The 14928-nt window shown below is 38.9% G+C and overlaps 2 protein-coding genes across 3 annotated transcripts; both read left to right on the forward strand.

The window, feature by feature from the left end:
* The first annotated feature begins 1881 nt into the window (after positions 1-1881).
* Positions 1882-6267, forward strand: LOC149019317 (P-loop containing nucleoside triphosphate hydrolases superfamily protein). Of its 2 annotated transcripts, XM_089153348.1 has the most exons (10): positions 1882-2199; positions 2487-2742; positions 2825-2908; positions 2984-3145; positions 3243-3349; positions 3449-3636; positions 3713-3877; positions 3970-4188; positions 4362-4527; positions 4608-6267. In XM_089153348.1, exons 2-10 carry the CDS (start codon positions 2520-2522, stop codon positions 5241-5243), a joined length of 1950 nt encoding a protein of 649 aa, XP_089009474.1. In that variant the 5' UTR covers positions 1882-2199; positions 2487-2519; the 3' UTR covers positions 5244-6267. The 2 variants fall into 2 exon arrangements, with proteins under 2 accessions (XP_089009474.1, XP_089009475.1); XM_089153349.1 differs by lacking the exon at positions 1882-2199 and having other exon boundaries at positions 2219-2742.
* A 4854-nt stretch (positions 6268-11121) lies between these two features.
* On the forward strand, positions 11122-13342 carry LOC149019318 (S-adenosyl-L-methionine-dependent methyltransferases superfamily protein). The gene is made up of 2 exons (XM_089151012.1): positions 11122-11493; positions 11650-13342. The coding sequence occupies exons 1-2, from the start codon at positions 11186-11188 to the stop codon at positions 12302-12304; spliced, it is 963 nt and encodes a 320-aa protein (XP_089007138.1). The 5' UTR covers positions 11122-11185; the 3' UTR covers positions 12305-13342.
* The last annotated feature ends 1586 nt before the right edge of the window (positions 13343-14928 follow it).

Raw genomic sequence — 14928 nt, forward strand, 5'->3', positions numbered from 1 at the left:
AAAACAAAATATGTTGCAATAAAATTGGATATGCTGAAGGAATGTAACCATGTAGATTGGGATTTTCTAGAAAGGTTATTGTTGGCCAAGATTGGTTTTTGTGATTTGATCATCTCTTTGGTGATGGATAGTTTGCGATCAATTTCATACCATGTTCTTTCAACGGTACTCCAAGAGGTATGATTTTGCCAAGGAGGGGTAGTCGTTTGGGACCTTGGGTGAAACTCTATTTCCTGCTCTATTTGTATTATATTGTCATGTTTTTAGTTGTCTTCTGCAAAATCCCCAGATGATGGAGGACTTAAAAGTATTCGTGTCAAAAACCATGACAACATAATACAAATAGAGCAGAAGACAACTGAAAGGTCTTCTTCATCTCTATTGTTTTGGATCTAGTCAGTATATTAATCTATATAGATTTCTATCATAATACTCATGCTCGCCTCAAATGATGGTTTTCATCAAAATTCGCCGATATGTTGTTCCTCGGGTGTAACGTATTATGTTGTGCGCCCTCTTTTTAATCATTATAAATAACCACATACTTGATACAACCTCACCAAATAAATAACATATAAGATATTTTTCTTTTCACTTTAATATTCTTCTAGGTGGTATATGTAAAAATTTGTTTTGGTATAATATTAATGGTAACGATTGGACCTTTCTCCATACATACGTCTTGTTGGGTGGCCTTTGTCATCCCCACATTTAGTGGTATTTATAGTTTTTTAATTTTAGGAGTAGGTGAGAAAATTATAATATGCTTAAATAAATTACAAATTAATTCAATGATGAATAAAACTAATCTTTAAGAATAATTTTGAGGTATTTGAAAAGCAAGATATGCTTCAAAAGTGGTTATAAATTAAAATATTTTTTAATATAAAAACAAAAATTTATTAGTATCTTTAAGTATATACATACTTAAAAAGTCTCCTATAAATTAAGGAAGGTATGTAATCTTTTTCTCATGATTTTTATACTTTATATATTTCATTAATTGATCACATAGATAAAAAAATATATATATAATTTTCATTCACTGTGGGGTAACATTTTTTTCTTTCTTCTGGGGGTGGGGGAATAAATCGTTATGGTGTAACCTTATGGCTAGAATCTTCAGTAAACGGTTGAAAAGATGAGGTTGGATCCGATACCCCATGGGGAGAGAGGAGACATTTCCATGATACATGCAATGCATCAGATAGATCCCACTTCTACAATCATGGACTTCTATCTTAGAGGTGACCCCTCCTTAACATAAAAGTGTCCCCTCCCTCACCCAAATGGCAAATCCAGACTCGCATGAGAAAATCACTTCAATTTTCTCAAGAAAAGAGGAAATGAAAAGCTACTTATGTTTCAATGTCCACTTGCAATGATTTGGCACCATCAATGGCAAACACCTTTCAAAACTAAAAATATCTACACATTATCACATAAAAAGCAGTTTATGTAAGGTATTTTGACAACCCAACAACCCAAGGTGTATATACATTTGTTTAATTCAGTAGATGTACTTCTAGCATAATAGTGATAATTTTCTATATAGAGATTGTGAGTTGAAAGAGATTTTGAATTCTACAAATCTTCGTCTATCCACACCTTTATCAAGAGTGATAAGATGATTTGGTAAAATTTTATTATAAATTTGAACTCGATCAGAAGGAACCAGACCTCTTTGCACGTTTGCCGTTAACGCCAAGTCACCTTTGATTCCGTTACCCTCAACACGAATCAACAAAAGAGAGAGAAGAGAGTTCCACTTCAGTCAAAGACAAACCAAACTGTCAAATCATCGAGTGATGTGGAGCAGAAGAAAATAAAAAACCTGCTCTAAACTCTAAAGCTCTAACTTCCAAGAAGTTCCAACCAAAGACAGCCCAAATCCCAAAACAAAGACAGCTCAGGGAGAAGAAAGAGAAAGAGAGAAGTGAACGCCATCATCTCCCCACGCTCCTCTTTGAGAAATTGAGAAAGTTGAAGAGAAGTTCCTTTTCCAGTTCAGTTCTTGAGTTTAGATCTAACTGCAAAAGCAAACAGTTAAGATATAGATTCTCTCTTCGCATTCTTCTCTTGTCATTTCTGACCTAACTGTTCTAGTTTTCATGAACCCAAAAGCTTTTTGTATGAATTCAACCATGGAAGAAGGTGATTATTGACAGAGCAGGTGGCCCAAGAGTCAATTTTAAGCAGGTAACCGAGTCAACTGAGACTGACTTTGGCAACCCAGTAGATAGTCGAACCCAGTTGTCATTTTGATTTGGGTTCTTCAACATTTACAGGATTTTTTAGGGAATCTGTACAGTGGGTTGTAGTGCAGATTAGTGGCAGACTTGTACTAATCACGATCACTTCAAGATATTATTGGGTTCTTGGCTGAAAACATACTAGGACCCAGAGCTGATTTCATATAAAATTAATTTGGCTGGTTTCATTGGTTTCTGGGGTTTTATAATTGTTTGTTTTTCTTTCTTAAATAGACAGCCAACATCAGCGGTCTTTATTTCGTCTCTATGGAAATAAAAATGTTCATTTCTACTGAAGAAGAACAAGAACAGGTTTCTTTGTCTCCAGAGAAGCTAACCGACTCAATGGAAGATCCAGATTCATTCGATGGGCTTCCAACTATTTCTGGATTTCCCATATCGTCTCCTGTCACGGCGGTCTGTATGGATGTGAATGTGGCTCCAGAGTATGAAAAAGAAGCTCTGGAACGAACAATTTTGAATCTCCAAGGTAAGTTTGTTTGCCCACTTGGATTTGTTGACTCCTGCTTCTTCTTCTGCTGAAATGTTTTCAGTTTGATTTGATTTTTCAGGAGAGATATTGGAACTGATGACTAAGATGAGATCTCTGGATAAGAAGCGAAGAGAAGCTCTGAATAAGATTCTTGACCTAAAAGGTAGTTGGTTTATTTCCTATCTATCTCTAAATAGTATGGTTCTTTTGTCTCCAAGTAACTGAATTCAGTTTCCAGGTAGCATTAGAGTCTTTTGTAGGGTTCGACCTTTTCAATCTACTGACCGGAGAAGAACTCGAGAACCAATTTCCGCTGGATCAGATAAAATCGTGGTTACGTCGGCTGGATGTCGTAAAGAATATGGTTTTGATAGAGTGTTCACTCACGAGGCAAGCCAAGGTGGGTTACCCAACACTGAAACCTGTTTATTTAAAGTTCAGTATCTCCCATTTCTAGCAAATGTAACTTAGCTCTTTACTGATTGAGGATCCAACAGAGGATATCTTTGTAGAAGTTGAACCAATAATCAGATCCGCACTTGATGGGCACAATGTATGCATTTTAGCTTACGGTCAAACCGGCACTGGGAAGACATTTACAATGGTGAGTGATAGAAATGTGAATTAGCTACTTTTGTGTCTATGATGTTGAGTTGTCCTCATTTATCAATTAGCATTCTCAGATGTTGAGGTAATTCTGTAGGAGGGATCGACGGATCAACTGGGGATTGTTCCTCGGGCACTAGAAGATCTCTTCCGGCAGGCTTCTCAGGATAGCTCGGCTACATATAATTTCTCAATGAGTATGTTAGAGGTTTATATGGGTAGTCTCAAGGATTTACTAGCCCCAAAGCCATCTGCTAGAGCTTATGAAACTTCCTCTAATAGATGGTAATTAAAAGATTCAATTCAGAAATTTACAGGGTATTTGTATGGTTTGCTTACTGTGGTTTTTTTGGCATGAAAGCAATCTTAACATTCAGACAGACCCAAATGGAGCTGTGGAAATTGAGAACCTTACGGATGTGTCTGTCTCTGACTTTATGCAAGCAATTCGGTGGTACACAAAAGGGAGGCGTGCAAGATCAACATCATGGACAAATGTAAATGAGGCATCTAGTAGATCCCACTGGTGGGTTCCCTGGCTTCCCCTGATTTTGAGTTGTTCAGTTGAATTATTTTGGATCGGTAATTATATTGTCTGTTCTAGTTCTATATATCTAGCTTAACTAGAGTTACAATTGGGCGATCATGGGGTCCGGCGGATGGTAAAACAGAAGTCAGCAAACTGTGGATGGTGGACCTTGGAGGAAGTGAACGATTGCTGAAGACAGGAGCTGTTGGTCAGACTCTTGATGAGGGAAGAGCCATAAATCTCTCTCTCTCAGCTTTAGCAGATGTAATTGCAGCCCTCAAAAGAAAGCTTCGTCATGTTCCATACAGGCAAGTTCTTGTTTACAAAATTGGGGTTAGTTTGACTTGTACTCTTTCCTTCGTGGGTAAATTTGCCCCAACCATAACTCAGTTGCAAAGCAAGAATTTGAAACTGTAGTGAGAGGCCCCCAAACGTTTATTCATTTCTTCCCTTGCCATCAAGAAGTCTTCTTTTGTTGCAGAAATAGCAAGCTGACACAAATTCTCAAAGATTCTCTTGGTGATGGTTCAAAGGCACTAATGCTTGTGCATATAAGCCCATGTGAGGAAGATATTTCTGAAACAACCTGTTCCTTAAACTTTGCGAAGAGGGTGAGAGCAATAGTTTCCAACAGAGAAGTCCCAGAGGTATTCCAATTATCAAGTTCATGACAATTTCTTTGTTATGTATATCTCTTGGAGTTTTAATAAGTACTGCCTTTGTTCAGGAATTGAAGAAGCAGCAGGAAAAGAGGATGTCTGAGCTCCACGAAGAAATGAGAGAAGCAGAACAAGAATGTCAGAAGCTGAGGAACAAATTACAGAAAGCTGATTTTCTGTTACATGAAAATAAGAAACTTTTCTCAACTACATATCAGGGCCTCGAACATCCAGATGAGATGCCAGTAAACCATATAGAGGATCTTAAAGAAGTCATAGCAACTCCTCGAACAACTGATAGAGCAGTTCGAAAAAATGTTTCTTGTTCTTTGCCTCGTTTCATGACTTCTACTGTTGCAAGTCGCCAAAGGCGTAGTGCTGCAGATGTAGAAATTAATGGACGGACGATTGGAGAAATTAATTTAAGGGCAAAAATTTCAAGGCTAAGTGCTAGAAGTTCAATACAGTTTACAGGATCCCAGTCCCTTAGTTTTTCGGATGCTCATTTCAAAGTAAGCTTACGAAATTCAACTAAGAAGTCCCACCTTGGAGAACCAAAGAATTCACTTACTGAGAGTCCCGATATCAATGGATCAGAGTCAAGGATGGCTTCTGTACCACAACCAAAAACAGTTACAAGTTCTTACTCAAATTTGAGAGTCAAGCAGTATCACCATAGAAGAAGGATGTCTGATCTGATCTAATCAAAGGGAAATCTGTAAAAGAGTGTTTTCTTACTTTTGTAAAATTGTTCTCTTGTCATGTTTTTGTTTTATAGAGTTTATGTAGTTCTGACTTCTGATGTTGTCATTTTTCATGTAAACAGCAGTTTCTCCTTTTTTTTTGTGAGATCTGTTAAATATTTGTGTGTATAATCCTCAATAACTACTTGGGTTGGAGCTTTCTGATGTTCATTGGTTGTTGTTCACATATTTGAGAACTTCATTGTACCTACTTTTGGAGTTTTTAATGACAATTGATTTTATTTTTGGTCTTTTTTGTTTATATGCCTATTGATCCACAATGATTTAGTCAAATAATGTTTGCCGTGGAAGTGTTATTGAATAGACAACAGAATGAGAAGACAAGCACGCACAAGAGAGACCTCGGGGCGGAGAAAAAAAAGTGTAACTATGAATGAGAGAAATGAGTAGGTTCATTTCTGTTAGCTAGATTATCAGTTAAAGCTTGTCAATTGAAGGCATTAGATTGAAAGTCTCTTTTCCGGTTTGTGTATATTACATCTTATCATTCACCATATGTATAAATTGAAGATGTTGACAAATTGTGAACAATTTAATGAGTAGTTTTTACATGTGACTTATGCTGTAAATCTAATTGTAATGGAAAGGCATTGATGAAGGTATGGAGGAGGTAGGTACTGGTGTCATGTGGATTCCCATATTTGATTATGGTGTGCTTGCATTTAAAACCAAGCTTTCTGATAACTTGCCTGTTTCTGTAGTGGCTGGTGATCAATGAAGTTGATTCTCGTTGTTCCATAAAGCATGCAGGAGGTAATAGTTAATTGTGGTGACGGGCAATTTACTGAATCAGTACTAAGACTTGATGGCAATAGAAAAACATTAGTCAGTTATGCTTGAGTTGATAGCATGAAAAGGGCGAGAACTGAATTTTCCTGCTTACTCCTGTGCTCAAGAAAAATGCATATTAGATAATATATGATCTTATTTGAAATTCCCTCTTAACTCTAGTTTCCAAAGAACATTACCATAATTTTACTCGTAGCATGTCATCAACTGCAGTGTCTAGTATGTTGCTGAATATCATGTTATAACTTAGACTTTTGCTGGCAAAGTCTGAAGCCAATTTTGTACAAGTAGTTTGGTAAAACTTAGTTGTTGCTATATTGTACTTTTGTCAAGTATCATTTTATGTTGATAAATGTCCCTAGTTGAATCGCATATCTTGGATGCAAAATGGAATTAGCACATCCGTCATTCTGTTGTCACAAAAATGGCCTGTACTTCTTCTCACTTTAAAAGTGCATTGCAAGCTTGACTACTTGATGCATATTGTTATACAGACTGGAGAAATATTTTGTATTCAATGGTTGTTTATACTAAACACTAGAACTGAACTATCCCTGATAGGTTAATTCATTTTGAAATAGAGCTCACCTGCAGTGTCTAATCACCAGCTTGATTTTTCATGTGTATGAGAATAACAAAACCTCAAATGACACAGCCAAGTATAGTTTCCTTAACTATAGAAGCAGAGATGGCTATAGGCCTGTATTTCCATTAACATATGACTATTATTTCCTCTCCCAAATGATGAAGCAGAAGTAGTTTTGACTCCTGAGTTTGAGCAACTAGAAAATTTCCCTACATATTCCTGCCTATCTAATTAATTCCTATGTTGAAGTGCTTGAAGCTAACTGAGATATTCTTGAGATATTCATCACGGATAAGAGTTAACCATGCTTACTGGGTACAACTGCAGATCAAAAAGCAAAGGGGTTGCATTTACTTGACTTAGTGGTATAATTTTTTGAACTGTCCTTGTTTAGAAGTATATGTTTAGACCTGGACTATTGATCATTAGCTTTTATGAACATGATAGCCAGAAAAAAAAAAAGGAATCAATAGGGACAACTACAGACTGCTCTAGGATACCATTTTTCTTATGATCTATATATTTATTTACTGCTCAATTTTGTTCTTCCCATCATTTGTTTCAGTTGAAGTTGTTGACGTATTTGGTTATACCCAGCATATGTTCTAATGTAGGCTATCAGATTGGTTACAATCTAACGGTGTAGTGCACTGTATTTGAGAGCCCACTAACTCTAAAACTAACAAAAAAAAATATTAATGACCAGAGTGTACTTACTAAATCATCTTATTGATCAGTGGAATTTGTTTGTCAGATACTTGTTTCCACCCGATACATCGTGATTAATTAGGTTCTTAAGTTGGATGTGTATTGAGCTTGTCTTTCTCTTTTACCTATGCCAACTCTGATACTTCAATCATGATCAGTGGTGCAATGGACAAATTCAGTTGCTGAAGCTTGGTGGCAATCTAAAGTTTTCCAATTAGAGTCATTAATCATGAACAATGGGAGTGGAGGTAACCCAAACTTGGTTGCTTCATTTTCTGATATCAATCTTCTTCTTCTTCTTCTTCTTCTTCTTTTTTGGGGGGGGGGGGGGGGGGGGGATAAAGATATGAATCTATTTTACTATGTTACAAGAAGGTAAAATCACTAACAGCATTACCAAAAAAAAAATCATTAACAGTGTCACCTGCTATATTAAAATTTATACTACACCAGACAGTGCGTTTTCCCTACTACTTTTAAGAGTCATGTGTTATCATACATTAGTGCCAGGGTCTAGTTGCTTGATCCTGTAGTTATCAATTTGCCATCTGCTTTCTTTCATACAGAGGCTGTTAAAGGTGTATATTCATCAGGTGAAGTATGATGACTATGGACTACAATCCTTCACTAGTCTTCTTTATTCTCCCTACAAGTGGCATGTAATCTCTAATATGGTGTAATTCATCTTCCTTGTGTGTATAAGTAAGTGGGACCTCACCCTAGCACTGTGCCAAAAACTGATCAAGATTCTACTTCCCTTTCCGGCGAAACCCTTTAACTCACTACACATGGGACCCACTGTTTTTGTCCCATATCAACTATGCAAACAATCTCAGTTTATTAATGTTAAGTTTGATCATACATAGCCCAGGGTCAAGCTGATGTGATCTTGCAGTTACAATTTGCCATCTAGCTTTCTTCACGGAGGGCCAAAGGTGTAGATTCATCGGCTTGACAATATGATGACTATGGACTACAATCCTTCACAAGTCTTCTTTATTCTCCCTACAAGTGGCATGTAATCTCTAATATGGTGTAATTCATCTTCCTTGTTTATAATAGACCTCAAGGCCTGTGAACATATTATGAATATAAAGAGGGAAAATGGATCACCTTGTCAAATTCCCCTAGAGGGGGTAAACAACCCACGAAGCCTTCCATTAACAAGTAAAGTGTATGAAACTAAATAAATAGATTTCATGACTAACTCAAACCCACTTAAAAGAGAAGCCTAGCTTAATAAGAGTTGCCTCAATATTAGCCCATTCAACCCTATCATAAGCTTTTTTCATATCTAACTTTAGAGCTAGAAATTTTTGCTTTCCTTTCTTTTATTCTTAATATAATGAAACATTTTATGCGTTAGGAAAATATTATCAGAAATCAACTGATTAGGAACAAAAGCTGACTAAATTGGGTCAATAATACCTTGAAGGGTTTCCTTCAATCTGCTCGCCATGATTTTAGATATAAGTTTCGTGATGATACCCCCAAGGCTAATAGGTCTATACTACTCAGCTTTCGCTTTCTCTAATGAAAGGCATTTGGGGATGAGGCACATAGAGATCTCACTTAGCTCCGGGCCCAGCTCTCTCACTTTGATAAAACCTAATGATAACATCCACCACTTGGTCCTTAGTGATCGGCCAAATTTTTGTTAGAAGAGGGGAGGGAAACCATTTAGGCCAGGGCTCTTAAGGGGTCCTATGTCATTCAAAGCTTCTGTGGATTTCTTTTTCATCAGGAATAGCCTCAAGCCCACTATTATGCTCCTCCGAAATAATGGGTTGGATGTTCTCCAAAGCTGCCCCACTAGCTTCATTCTCCACTCCATCAGATTCCACTATCCCCCCCCCCCCCTAAAATGACATAATGACTCCGAATACACCTCTTCAATGCATGTTGTCCACTAGTCATCATCTTGTTTAAGTTTCAAAATTATGTTTCTTTGACGCCTTTGTATAGTTGTAGCATGAAAGAAGGCCAAGGTTTGACCTCCTTCTTTAATCCAATCCACACGGGATTTTTGCCTCCATAAGATTTCCTCCCTAGTGAGCTCTTCCTCTAATTGTGCTTGCAACATTCTCTACGCCATTTTAGATTCATAACTGGAAGGTCTAGCTTGGACCACCCCAATCTCCTCCTTCAAGTTTCTAATTTTTTTATTAAATGTATCCAAATACTTCTCTATTCCACTTCTTTAATTTTTGTTTACACCCATGAAGCTTCTTACACAACTAAGAAAATGAGCTGCCATCATAATGTTGGTTCCAAGCACTAGCAACTATATCTTTTGCATTGGGCATGTCGAATTCAAACAACTTCAAACCTAAATGGTCTAGGTCCAATAGCAATGCCACTATTAGTATCAACAATGATTGGGTTATGGTTAGAAGCCTAAGCTGGTTTATCAAATAAAGCAACATTTTCATAAGCCATTCTCCACTTGAGATTCGCAAGAACTCTATCCAACTTCACGTGAACGAGAGCTGCACCTGCCCTTCGGTTACTCTAAGTGAACGTAGGGCCATTGGCACCCAAGTCCATGAGGTTACAATCGTTTACCATTCTCTCAAAATCAACACAATCTCTTCTTCCTTCACTATTACTTACTTCCTTTTTATACCAATCAACAAGGGAATTAATATCACCCACACTAAACCATTCCTCATTTCTGTTTCTCCCCAAATGAGTCAAAGCATCTCAAACCTGCCGGCGTGAATCTCTCCATGGAGCCCCATGCATACAAGTCAACCATAAACTCTTTCTACTATTCAAAAACTCCTATGCATCAATAATATTCTCATTTGAATACAACACCTACGCCCTTATATGATTTTTCCATATTAAAACCAATCCTCCTGCAAAACCTCTAAGATCCACTGTAACATGAACATCAAACTTTATTTTTCTTCTAACATTCATAATAGTATTTCGATCTCTTTTTTATTCCATCAGAAAAACCAAGTCTAGGGAATCGGAATTTATCAAATTCCTAACTGTATGAATTGTGCTTGGGTTCCCCATACTACAACAATTCCAACTTAAGAGTTTCATTGGTAGGTCTTCGACTCTTGGTCATGATTTCAAGTTCAAAGCTGAACAAAATTATGTTTTGATGAATTTCCGCCATTCATTAGGGGCAATCCAGAACTTTCACATGTTGGTGTGTCTAGGGCCTAGGCCCCACACAGAAAATTCTACTACGCTTTGGCTCACCGGGAGTCCGGATTAACAATTAGAGATATAAATTGTAATTTTACAATTAAAACACTTAACCTTTTCTCTGATCCCTTTCATTTTTCTCTTCACTTCCTTCTGTTCTTTTGTCTTTTTTTTGCTTTTCTTTTTTTTATTCGTTGGTTTCACAATTTCATTGGCTTATGAAATACAAGTCTTTCTACAAATTTCATCCGTTTCCGGCCCCGACTGAACCATTTTTATAAATACCGAAATAGTACCGTACCGTTTAAATTCGGTACGGTACAGTTCTTGTTTTCGGTCTGTAAAAGCTCACCCGGAACTGTGGCAAATTATCGAAATCGTACCAATTGACACCCTTAGTCTAGGGCCTAGGCCCCACACAGAAAAGCTACTACGCTGGCAGGCCACGTGAAGCAAAAATAATCAAGATGTTTATTCCTTACGATCACCTTCCATTGGCCCGCCTGTTGGCGCAAGGGCCACACTTCCAAGGGAGAGGCGTCGTCGTTTTTGTAATGTAGTTGGGTTCTACTTCCATTTCACCAGAAAACCAGCGGAAGGAAGTAAGGAATATAGCAAAGCACGGAGCAACACAATGGCTCCATCGAAGGGTGTTGTGATTTCAGTACCAGTGCTTGTGCTCTCAGTGGCTTCCGCTGCCATCTTCCTCTTCTTCCTCCTCTTTTCTCTCTCATCATGCTCTTGCCCCACAAGCACCACCTCCACTGCCACCACTGTCTCCACCGACAAGAGATTCATAACAGATCGATTCGCTCCGACAGCAGAAGATATTGCGTGGGTAAGGGATCAAATCCAACGAAACAACCTTCATATGCAACTCAATGTCCTTCGCAAAGGCATCAACCCTCGCACCCGCGCGCAACAGCTCCAAGATTTGAACGAGTATGATCCTTCTATCTCTGTGATTTCTTTATCTCTTCCAATTTTACTGGAGATCTGAAATTGAAGGTCTCCCTTTTTATGTGTCCTTTCTAACATTACAAGTTAGGATCTTTGGTTGAGTTTTGAGGTTAAGTGCTTACAGTTTTGAACTTTCAGATTCAAGGGCATATCGCATTACGAAGGAGATGAAACGAGTAACCACACTTCCTTGCCATGTCCTGGCGAATTACTCGTTGAGGAACACCATAGCAACTACGGAGAACCCTGGGCAGGAGGTCGCGATGTGTTTGAGTTCCTTGCAGAGTCAGTTCAACTGAAGCCCGACGCTCATGTCCTTGAAATTGGATGTGGCACCCTACGCGTTGGACTACATTTTATTCGTTACCTGGTTCCTGAACACTTCCATTGCCTAGAAAAAGATGAGCTTTCTCTTATGGCGGCAATTAGGTATGAGCTCCCATCTCAGGGTCTCTTGTACAAGCGCCCTTTGATAGTGAGAGGCGAAGATATGGAATTCAGTAGATTTGGATCGGGATTCCAGTATGAATTGATCTATGCAAGTGCTGTATTTCTTCATATGCCGGATAAGCTTGTTTGGGTGGGGTTGGAGAGGCTGGTGACTAGGTTAAAGCCTTATGAGGGCCGGATCTTTGTTTCTCACAATGTAAAGTTTTGCTCTCGATTGGGAGGAGAGGAGTGTACAAAGAGGCTGGCGAGTATAGGGGTTGAGTATCTTGGAAAACATACTCATGATAGCTTGCTCTTCAATCACTATGAGATTTGGTATGAGTTCAGACGAACTAAAGTTTAGAGCTGTTATTCGTTCCTCGCAGATTGAGATTCACTCCGAATTATGCTAAATGTAGCTTCTATGTGCCTGGAATCCAATTCATCCTTCATGATATACTGAGGCCAGTTTAGCTATATTTCTAACTGTGAAGCTGCTGACACGCCAGTGGAACAAGGATTCACAAAGAAATCGAGACTTAACCTGTAATTCTAGAAATGCATCTGTAACTTTATTTTTGAGGTAATTATTTCAAAGTGAATACATTGGTGATAGATTGGTATGCCATCTAGTAGTGAGTTTTGGGTTGGAATTATTTTAGTCACTTTTATGATATTTCTGGATCTCTTTTGATATTTTAGAGGTGGAAGACAATAGGGAATTCTAGAAGGGCCATTGATGGAGAAAGAGAGGGGGAGGGGGATGGGTGGAGGAGAGAGACACCTCTTGATGCAGATTCATCACTGAAATAAGCTTGTTTTATTAGGATTAAGTCTAGGGTTGAGCTATATACCTGTTGGGCCATAGGTCCATTGAATTTTTAATGTGATAGGACACTTTCATGTACCTAAAACATGGATTTTAATGTTGCATATTTTATTTACTTTATCAAGACATAGTTCATTTGTAACTCGTTTTGAGTTAGTGGAATTCACATCATGTTGGCTATGTTTATAGTAATTAGTGCTTATTTTCTTGTGATGGTATTCTTTGTACTGGTTTATTGAGTCTATCTTCTCAGCTGTTAACTAGTTCTGAGCTTTAATCTTCCTTCCTTCCTTTCTTTCTTCTTCTTCTTTTTATTTTATTTATAGTCACAAATTCCTGATTTACCTAAAGGTTACATGTTTCTTAGATAAAGCAGTCTAGCCATTAGAGTTCTGTTCAAGATTCTTATCGTATGTTTAGCCTATGGGGAACTTGGTAAGTCTTGCCTAATTCTAACCATCTGAACTTTTGGCTGTTTTCCCCCATTCTGCCCCTGCCCTCTATCATCATTGTTGTAGCCTCTAGAGTTAAATTGATTGACCTGAAAAACCCTAATCTCTAAGTTCCTTGGTAAATTATTGTTTTTACATACTTTGCTGGTTTCAGATAACTCATTTCAGTTTACACCTGTGAAGGGTCCAAGGACCACTGTTTTCTGTTGTTATTGTTTTTCCACCAACCAGGATTGGGATGGGCTACCCCAGGTCACAAGTCAAGGGGACCATGAGAAAGGGACAGAGTGGACAGGTGGCACAGGCTGATTGAGGGGCAGCCTGGGGGTGCCACACCCATGTATTGAGGTACAGGTCTGATTTGGGGCAGGGAATGTTGGTCTAGTTGTGAGGTAAGGATTGAAGGAGTCTGGAAGTCATTAGAAGAGTTTGTATAATGAGAGGTGAGAGGAGAAAAGAGGTAGGCCAAATATTGTGAGGGCTTTTGCAAGGTGGACTTGTAGGGGAGAGATCCTGCTCTTGGCCTCTCCGTTAGGTCATAAATGGTGTTTGATGCTGAATCAATATGGTTCCATTCCAGTTTACTGCTGTTATAACTGTAGATGTTCTTCTGTTTTGAATGAAGATTGATGAAGTTATCCCATTCATCTTAATCCTATTGTTGCTCTGTCTTTGCTGTGTGTTTGAGTACTGAGGGAAGTGAAAGTCTGGTGGCCTGGGATTTGGGAGCTTAATAAATTGGTATCATAGCAGTTTGATCCTAGGGGAATGGTAAGGAGCTGAATGGATAGCAGGGTAGAGGACTTGGAAACCATCATGAAGGACCTACAGGGCCAAATGTCAGCGATGGTTTCCATGTTAGGGTCCCGTGTGCAGCACATAGAGAGAGAGAGAAGAAGAGACCAGCCAGGAGTGCAGGGAGGAGTTGAGAAGTTACCTATTGAAGGAGAAGACCACTGAGGTAGACTTTCAGTCCTGAAGCTCACAGAGGAAAGAGGGCGTGGTCGGAGAGCAATCACGGGGATGAACTCAAAACACTAGGAGCAACTGGGAGAAGCAGAGTCCTGATGCGATGTTATTTCTTGACAACTTGAGATGCCAATGTTTACAGGGGAAGACCAAATTGAATGGGTCACAAGAGCGGAGCGATTCTTCGATTTACATGGATCGAATTGAGGGAGCAGGGCTGGGGTAAACATAATTTAGGGAGTTGCAGCAGCCGTTTGTGTCATGGAATAGGTTGAAAGAGGCCATGGTTTGAAGGATTTGCTCACCATAGACGAAGATGCCTTTGATAGCCCTCCAACAGGTTGGCACAACCACAAATTATAGAGAGAGGTTTGAGACACTCAGAGGGGCTGTTGGAGCTCGGACAAGGGAGCGGTGCTTATGGTTGGGTTACACAATGACCTAACAGCAGAAGTGTGGTTGTTTTGGCCAACTGTGTTGGGCCAGATTATGGACTTGGCCCAGTCCGTAGAAAAAAAATTGGGCCGTCAAGTACCCCAAGAAACCACCATGGGTGCAGCTCAACCTGTTAACCCAAATCCCTATCCAATGCTATAATTATCTTTGGCCCAACCAATGCAGCTGGACTAAGGATTAATTCGGGAGTCAATACAACTTAGGATACCAGCACAAACACGGTCCAACAGAACCCACAGCTGATTGGACCAATGCTTCAACCTCCAAAACTCCAGTAGGACC

The sequence above is a fragment of the Hakea prostrata genome, chromosome 4 (assembly GCF_041222555.1).
Source record: "Hakea prostrata isolate BN-2017 chromosome 4, UWA_Hpros_2, whole genome shotgun sequence".
Taxonomy (NCBI): Eukaryota; Viridiplantae; Streptophyta; class Magnoliopsida; order Proteales; family Proteaceae; genus Hakea; species Hakea prostrata.

Excerpts from the sequence above, each read along its gene's own strand:
- LOC149019317 (XM_089153348.1), top strand. The coding sequence starts at position 2,520 with ATGGAAATAAAAATGTTCATTTCTACTGAAGAAGAACAAGAACAGGTT. Across the intron at positions 2,743-2,824 it reads AACAATTTTGAATCTCCAAG|GAGAGATATTGGAACTGATG; the intron begins GTAAGTTTGTTT and ends TTGATTTTTCAG. Across the intron at positions 3,637-3,712 it reads GAAACTTCCTCTAATAGATG|CAATCTTAACATTCAGACAG; the intron begins GTAATTAAAAGA and ends TTGGCATGAAAG.
- LOC149019318 (XM_089151012.1), top strand. The coding sequence starts at position 11,186 with ATGGCTCCATCGAAGGGTGTTGTGATTTCAGTACCAGTGCTTGTGCTC. Across the intron at positions 11,494-11,649 it reads CAGCTCCAAGATTTGAACGA|ATTCAAGGGCATATCGCATT; the intron begins GTATGATCCTTC and ends TTGAACTTTCAG.